The sequence below is a fragment of the Etheostoma spectabile genome, chromosome 6 (assembly GCF_008692095.1).
Source record: "Etheostoma spectabile isolate EspeVRDwgs_2016 chromosome 6, UIUC_Espe_1.0, whole genome shotgun sequence".
NCBI lineage: Eukaryota > Metazoa > Chordata > Actinopteri > Perciformes > Percidae > Etheostoma > Etheostoma spectabile.
In genome coordinates, this window is record NC_045738.1 from 26,198,371 (window position 1) to 26,206,863 (window position 8,493).

General features: G+C 40.7%; 1 protein-coding gene across 4 annotated transcripts in view; it reads left to right on the forward strand.

The window, feature by feature from the left end:
* Positions 1-5,650: 5,650 nt before the first annotated feature.
* Positions 5,651-8,493, forward strand: part of eny2 (ENY2 transcription and export complex 2 subunit) — a 4,038-nt gene continuing 1,195 nt past the window's right edge. The window contains exons 1-4 of one of the 4 annotated variants that reach the window (XM_032517705.1): positions 5,651-5,744; positions 6,244-6,321; positions 7,755-7,825; positions 8,271-8,345. In XM_032517705.1, the coding sequence (XP_032373596.1) occupies positions 6,254-6,321; positions 7,755-7,825; positions 8,271-8,345 (214 nt within the window). In that variant the 5' untranslated portion in view covers positions 5,651-5,744; positions 6,244-6,253. Of the gene's footprint in view, positions 5,950-6,065; positions 6,322-7,754; positions 7,826-8,270; positions 8,346-8,493 lie in introns of those variants that run through there. The other 3 variants (XM_032517704.1, XM_032517706.1, XM_032517703.1) reach the window with 3 other exon arrangements.

Sequence of the window (8,493 nt, forward strand, 5' to 3'; positions counted from 1 at the left end):
GACTTCTCCCTGTCATTTTACGATGTTGCACATCTCTGTGAGTCGGATTGGGGCGGCCCTGCTACGTCCTCAACTGCTACAACTATTATTATTGGTCATTGTTCCATTATCTTTATTGTGACTATTTGTTGCCACTGTTCATCATATCAACTGCTTGAATTATTATGAATAATTTCTCTAGATGTATGTGTGTCCTTGGCCCTCATTTATTAACCTAGCATAGAAACCAGCGCAGAAATCCTCTTACGACAGGATTTACAAGGGTACATGAAACGTTCATGTCACACCAATCAGACCGTGAGAATGGTCGTAAAGGCAGTGGCTGGAAACAATTGGAATTTAAATATCACAACCCAATAAATTATTAGTTTTGAGGTCTCGCCCCTACAATTCACGACATGGCAAGACGTAAACTTTCCCGAGGTAGAGAGTGAAAGCCTGATGTCTCTGGTTCATTTGCACTAACGTGTGTGTGTGTGTGTGTGTGTGTGTGTGACGGTTTAGGGAATTGAGGACCCAAACCAAGGGACCAGGCAGGCGAGAGCTTGTGTTGAGGATTTATTAACAACAAAAAAGAAATAAAGAAAAGAGTCCAAACCAACACAGGGATGAAAAAGCAGTAGGCAAAAAGCCCAAGGAGTCAAAAGCAAGCAGGCAAAAAACGAATGTCCAAAAATGACAAAGAACATGAAACAAGCTAAAAGAGGAGCACAAGGGGCTGGAAGAAAATCACAAGGGAAAGGTCCCAGGGGAAGAGTCCAAACGCTGAGCACACCGACGGGGACAGGAGACAAAATAACAAGGAGCTGACAGAGATAAAGGATGGAGGAAGACAGAGGTTAAATACAAGAAACAGGTAACACAACAAGGTGGGGACGACAGTCCCAGAGGCAGGAAAACACAAGGCAGGTAGTAAAACCAGACAGAGGAACAGACTGTCAAAATAAAACAGGAAACAGAACCTACAGGCCCTCATGGGACAAACACAAGACAGGAAGTATAACTAGACAACAAGGGAGGACACATGGAGTATGACAGGACACAGAACAAATGCACAATAATAACAGGAAACAATAACATAACCTCAAAATCAATAGACACCCTAACAGTGTGTCCTATTTGGCAGCGTAGAGACTGGTATGGAAGGCTGGAGGAAGAATGTAGAATCGCTGTCACCATTCCCCAATGAGTTACCTATTAGAATAACAGAGGTGCAGAGATTACCTGGAAACTACAGCGGCTCACCTTCCTAGGGACGCCCAGCATGTCCACATCTACTGTGGAATTATGGACAAATGCCAGCTCAAACAAATCAAGATTTCAACAATTTTACTGCAAAACGTCCTGACAAATATGGTTCAGGATGCTAATTAAAGCTATATTTGACCTCTTTTTGAGGCTGCTGTTAAAACAACCCCCCCGTATAGCCAGACTCATTTCACTTCAGGGTGATAGTAGCACCCCACCACCCCAGACTGTCACATCATTCTGATGTAGGATTTTAAAATGAATGGCTTTAAAATTGCCCAGTCAAAGCAATATTTTAACCCTTTTTCTAAGGGTTAAAATTAATGCTATATTTAACTCTTGTTCAGTTTTTCTCTTACTATACACAGAAATAAAGTTTTGCTCCACATAAGTTAACATGTAGGTGAAGGAATAGTTTTTTCCAATAAACAAACTCCACTATATATATATATAGGATACTGTATGTTACATGTTTATAATGATCTAGCTTTACTCTCAATGTCAATATATTTATGCACCATTCATCAAAATAAAAGTTAGAATCTAAATCCTAATGTTGGCTCCACCATTAGAAGAGGACATTCCTTCCTGTCCTCCACTCAGATAGCTTTTCTAAGTTACCATGTTGACAGGAACCATTGCGCCAGGGGTTAAGGATCTGCCACTTAATCTTCTCAATGAGCTGCAACTCTCATGTCTTAATGTGTGGATTATCGTCTGGATGAATGGAGGAGTTGTTTGGTCTCTAAAATGTGCATCAGTGTTTCCCAAAAGCCTAAGACGACGTCCTCAAATATCTTCTTTTGTCCCCAACTCAAAGATATTCACTTTCCTGTCACAGAGGAGAGAAGAGACTAGAAAATAGTCACATTTAACCACTCACTGTTTTTACTGAAAACATGACTCATATGCAAAGTGTTTTAATTCAGAGAGTTCTTAGCCTGGGTTGAGTTAACCCTTGTGTTGTCCTCCCGAAAACAAATTGACATTTTTTTACTAACACCACCTTACTACCACGAGTTTTACACTACTTTTTGGAATTCATGGTCAATAACCCTCATTTATATAGAATCATACCTCATATTTATATATAAAAAATGCAGAAATTATGATTATTTTGACTAATAGTTGTATTTGTAAAGAGCGTTGTATGGAAGCCGATCCATTTTTTTGTGGTTAGTGGATTAAAAAGAAACCAATATTTTAGATATACCCATTTTTTAAAGGGGTCAGATTTGACCCGAGGACAACAGGAGGGTTAATATATATTTCTGTGATTGAGTGTGCCTGTGGTTCGTTTGGTGGTTGTGTTGACCTCCATCTCCACCCCTGTCCCCATGACCCTCTGTCCCAGTGATTACTAAATGTTAGCTGAAGCTCAGCTGGCGCTGGGTGACGGCTGATGTTTGCATGTCAACTCCTCTGCTGTCAGCGTGGAAGAGGGAACACGTCCTAAAAGCTTAAAGAGCAGCCGCTTTAGCTGATGAGGAGCGCTCTTTAGCAGTGTTACCAGTGTTGAAAACATCAAAAGAAATGACAAAAATTGAAAAAAGTATCAAAAGTGTTGGAAAAAGGGGAAAAAATGTAGGAAAAAGTTAAACACATCGATAAAAAGCTTCAACAAAAGTGCTGATTTTCAATTTTGACGGAAAGACAACACGAGGGTTAAGAAGCACAGGCATTCTAAAAACAGAAAAGCACAACTGATTTACACACCAGAATCAAAAATTGGATGTTGCATAATTGAAATCTTTCTGTTCTCTTGTAAAATAGTCCATCCATCCATCTTCTCCACATTGACCAGCTCCGACTGGGGGATCCCGAGGCGTTCCCAGGCCAGGTTGGAGATATAATCCCTCCACCTAGTCCTAGGTCTTCCCCGAGGCCTCCTCCCAGCTGGACGTGCCTGGACCACCTCCCTAGGGAGGCGCCCAGGAGGCATCCTTACCAGATGCCCGATCCACCTCAACGGGCTCCTTTCAACGCGAAGGAGCAGCGGCTCTACTCCAAGGTCCTCTTGGATGACTGAGCTTGTCACCATATCTCTGAGGGAGACGCCAGCCCCCCTTCTGAGGAAACCCATTTCGGCCGCTTGTACCCTGGATCTGGGTCTTCGGGTCATGACCCAGCCTTCATGACCATAGGTGAGGGTAGGAACAAACACTGACCGGTAGATCCAGAGCTTTGCCTTCTGTCTCAGCTCCCTTTTCATCACAACGGTGCTATGAATTGAATGTACCCCCCCCCCCCGCTGCACTGATTCTCCGACCAATCTACAGCTCCATTGTCCCTTCACTTGTGAACAAGAGCTCAAGGTTTTTGAACTCAATCCCTTGGGGTAAGGACTCATTCCCTACCTGAAGATGGCACTCCATCGGTTTCCTGCTGAGAACCATGGCCTCAGATTTACAGGTGCTGATCCTGTAAAGTAGTCCCAGTCTTAAAGGCTGCAGAACGTGAACCTCCTCTCCTGCAATGCGACCACTAGATGTCGCTGTTCACCAAGGATAACCCACCGTCGTGTTCAAGCTAACTGTCTGCAGGAGGCTTCTCTCTTTAGGTCTCCTCACATGCTTCAGTATCAGTAGAATCACAAGTTGACAAGAATCCTGGGATCAAACTCTTCTGTGAAACAAAATGAGACACTTGACAATGAGTCCCATGTGTCTTTTATTATAAAAGTACTCTTCACAGAGTTTGGAGCAAACTGTAGTTCATTTGGACATCCAGATGTTGGGTTTGGGTTAAAGTGGGTGGGACCACTAAGGTCTATATAAAAGAGACTTCAGATACAGTATTAGGGGACCACTAAGGTCTTTATAAAAGAGACTTCAGATACAGTTTTAGGGGACCACTAAGGTCTTTATAAAAGAGACTTCAGATACAGTATTAGGGACCACTAAGGTCTATATAAGAGACTTCAGATACAGTATTAGGGACCACTAAGGTCTATATAAAGAGACTCCAGATACAGTATTAGGGACCACTAAGGTCCATATAAAGAGACTCCAGATACAGTATTAGGGACCACTAAGGTCTATATAAAAGAGACTTCAGATACAGTTTTAGGGACCACTAAGGTCTATATAAAGAGACTCCAGATACAGTATTAGGGACCACTAAGGTCTATATAAAGAGACTTCAGATACAGTATTAGGGACCACTAAGGACTATTTAAAGAGACTTCAGATACAGTATTAGGGACCACTAAGGTCTATATAACAACATCCAAAGAGCACCATGTCATGGGACGTTTAAAGCTAATATATAGAAAACAATATGTTACAGGATAACTATCTTCTATCAACTGTCCTCTCTGTTTATTCTTATAATAACCAAAATATTCCCATGCTTCAGACTGAGTCCTGTTAGAGGGCTGATGAATGCCCTGAGTGCTCATTAATGCTCTTGAAAAACAGTACTCAGATATTAATTTTTGCCTCAACATAAGCAACATCATGGCATATTACTGAACAATTTTTGAAAAAAAGGTAACATCTACAGTAGTTGGTTGAGAAGTGCGTAAATGCATGAGTTGTCAAATGTATTTCAGGACAACTCAACTGAACAAAAATAACCTCGTATTGACAGACATGGATAATACATGTACATGTGTATACACACAAACACACTTATTAATGGCTAATGCCATTGAATATCATCATCTTCATGTCGGGAGGGTTACTGTAAAAGCATGAGTGGTATCTTTTCTTAGGCATCCAGCTTGAGCATTTACCTGGACTGAGAACCAGGCTCCCACAAGTGATACTGTGATACACTGCATTTAGAAACCTTATTTAAAAATGAACACTAGTACTGAGTGTAAACTAGGTATAAACTCTGTTGTGCAACTGCTGATGGCTAGATAGCTAGATAGCTAGATAGATAGATGGATAGATAGATACATAGATAGATAGATAGATAGATAGATAGATAGATAGATAGATAGATAGATAGATAGATAGATAGATAGACTACACAATTAAAACACAGAACAGAGCAAATAGTAGGGAAGCAATCAATATCAAAAACACCTTGGCAGTATGAGTCTTTGGCTGAAGATGCTCCTCTCAACCAGCATGTTGTGGAGGGGGGGGGGGGGGGAGACCTAGCGCTAAACTTCCATCCACCCATCAAAACTCAGTGTTTTCAAACTGAAGCAATCGCACATTTAATCAGCAAATCTATTATTGTGTTCCGTTAAACAACATAATACAAATGTATGAGTTAACTTAGGCCTATTTCTTCAATAAAACGTAGGCTACTTAACATATCTGTATGATGAGAAAATACAAACATAGCCATTGGGTTTATGTGAAATGGACATTTTGAAACACTAATGGTCAAAGGAGGCCAAAGTGTGCTAACAGAACTGACAGTTGTTTAATTCATTAGCCGACATTGCCGCTGTGTGGTGGAACAGAGTATTGCATTTAATAACTGCCTAGGAACCATTGTAGAGATGAGTGTTTCTGCTCGGAGTGCCATATCTGATGGTATGTATCTATTTCCCTTAGCGACATATCCCAATAAATCGTCTTGGTTTGGCGCATTAGGGTCCGTCTGATTGTGTTTGTTTTTTAAATATTCCTGCTGTTTTCAGCTATTTAATCTTAACTTTCTTGTCATAAACGTCACCGAGTCTGGCAAGGTTGTAGGACAACGGAATGGTGAAAGCTTTTATGTGTCCTTCTCTTGCGTGTAAGCACACATTGGTATCATTATTATAATTATTATGATTAATATTAGCAAGATAGCCTGCGAAACTAGCTACTAGTTAGCTAGCTAGTTAGCTAGCTAGTTGGCTAGCTAGCGTTAACGTTAGCTGCTAGAGTTGTTTAGCAAGTTTAACGTAGCTAACGGAGCGAATGGTACGCAAACGTTACGCGCTGTTAACGTAAGCTACACTTTGCGGCACCAGCTTAAATTTACATCGATGCATTTTAATACAGGAATATAATACTGTATGCTGTGTTATTTCTTTTACTCCTCTAGGTGGAAGACTATGAGTAAAGAGTCCAGGATGAGGGCAACAGTAAACCAGAAGCTAACAGAGATGGGGGAACGAGAGAGGTGACAGTCCTTTATATTTAACAGCGTTGGGCGGAGTCTGTAGGGAGCTGGGTTGGGGACCGGAAGGTCGCGGGTTCAAGTCCCCATTCGGACCAAAGTACGGAGTGTGGACTGGTGCCAGTTCAGCTCCTGGCCACTGCCAGGTGCTCTTGAGCAAGGCACCAAACCCCCTTCAGCCGCAGCCCCCCCACCCTGACATCTCTCCATTAGTGCATGTAGCGGACCTGAGTATGTGTGTGTATTTCGGGCCTGTGTGTAGTGTGTATAATAAGAGTATAAAATTAACTGAATTATTATAAAATATACTATTATACAGTATATCATTGTCAACATTGTTGCTATTTGCAGTGAAAGTAAAGACATCGGTTGTCGTTTTTCAGCAATGCGTTTCCTGGCACTCTTTGTACTATGCTCCATAATTAAAATAATAATAACTATCATAATTATAATTTACACCTGCATACTCTGCACTCTTCATTGCACTATTATCTCAACCTGTCTATATTGTTTCCGTTTATAGTGTGTATATATTGTATGTTTTGTATGAGTAAGCGCATCGTGAGCAATACGAGCCCAAGCAAAATTCCTCAGATGTATCCTCATACCTGGCAAATAATTCTGATTCTGTAACTTATTATTGGGCGTCTATCGTAACATAACATACTCTATTTGATTCACCAAATGTTGGTTTAACATGTGTTATCTAACACTCACACACCTCTGTAGTAGGCCTGGACGATACAGGGAAAAATATGAATGAAGATTTTATTTTTGCTTAGAATTGATATCACGATTTTTTCTCACAAAGTGTAACGTTTATTGCACTTATAAAGAAAGTGTTAGCGTTTGTTATGCAGGCAGCTCTTAAAAAGAAATGACAATCGAAGTCAATGAAATTAGTATGTGCCAATTATTTTAATTTTTTTTATTAAAGAAATGGAAGTTATTTTTAAAGTTGAATCGTGAACAGTGTGAATCGAGATCACGATTTTACAACGATTGATCGTGCAGGCCTACTCTGTAGTGGTGTGTGTTAAGGCGTACTAACAATTAATTTATTAGTTATATGAAGACATAACTAATGGCATATTGCATGATTAAATCATATAGCTGCTCCAAACTAGGATCTGTGTTAAATTCTGCTCCCACTTGTCAACATCTCAATAATAAACATCAATGGCTTGATATTCTTATCATATGAGTTAGGACCATAACTTATTATGTTAGAAACATAACTGGAATATATTCAACAGGCATGGAACTAACATTATGCCCTGAATACTGAGCTGGACTGGTTCCTCAAGCTTCGAGGCAGACAGCAGCCCCATCACGTATAAATGTTTTAGGCATGTAGAGAAGCATCGCTCTGCGTATTCTGAATAATACATAGATTATATACATAGTAATAATGTCACTGTGCATCTTATTGACAGGCTGAAGGAGTTGCTGAGGGCTAAACTCACTGAGTGTGGATGGAAGGACCAGATGAAAGCTCACTGCAAAGGTAGAAATGACAACGCTGTTGGTAAAACAAAGCGTTGATAGTCATTGATTGAGTGCCAAATAGGGTAGAGTACCAAAACCTGGTTCCACTATGGAGCCGCTAGGAATCGGACCGGATTAGAACACAAATTTTGGTTCCTCATTTTGACTCCACTTAATGTGTCAACTGAAATATTTTCCCTCTGTCGCTCCGAAACAGACTCTCTCTCTCTGAGAAAGTGTGATATTTATATTATTTAAATGTGTATACTCACTCACACACATTTACACTCATGTGAAAAGGGCGTGGTGTCCAAAATGGACCCAGTTTAGGTGATGATTAAGTACATACAGTACATATTTGACATTTGGAACCAAAGTGCAAGGGTGTTGCTATGGAACCCGTATTATGGTGCACAAGCTGCTTGGAGCAATTTTTGTTAAAATGTTTGTATTTGTTTTTGCAGAAGTAATCAAAGAAAAGGGCTTGGAGCACGTGACTGTGGAGGACCTGGTGGTAGAGATCACTCCTAAAGGAAGAGGTAGCTCAACTTGACTGTTGGAAGAACTGATGGTGGAACATTCACAGTATAAACATGCGTGCGTGCGTGCGTGCGTGCGTGCGAGAGAGAGAGAGAGACACAAGCATAGTCTGCATGCGCTGTGCACGAGCCTAGGCACATTTTACTA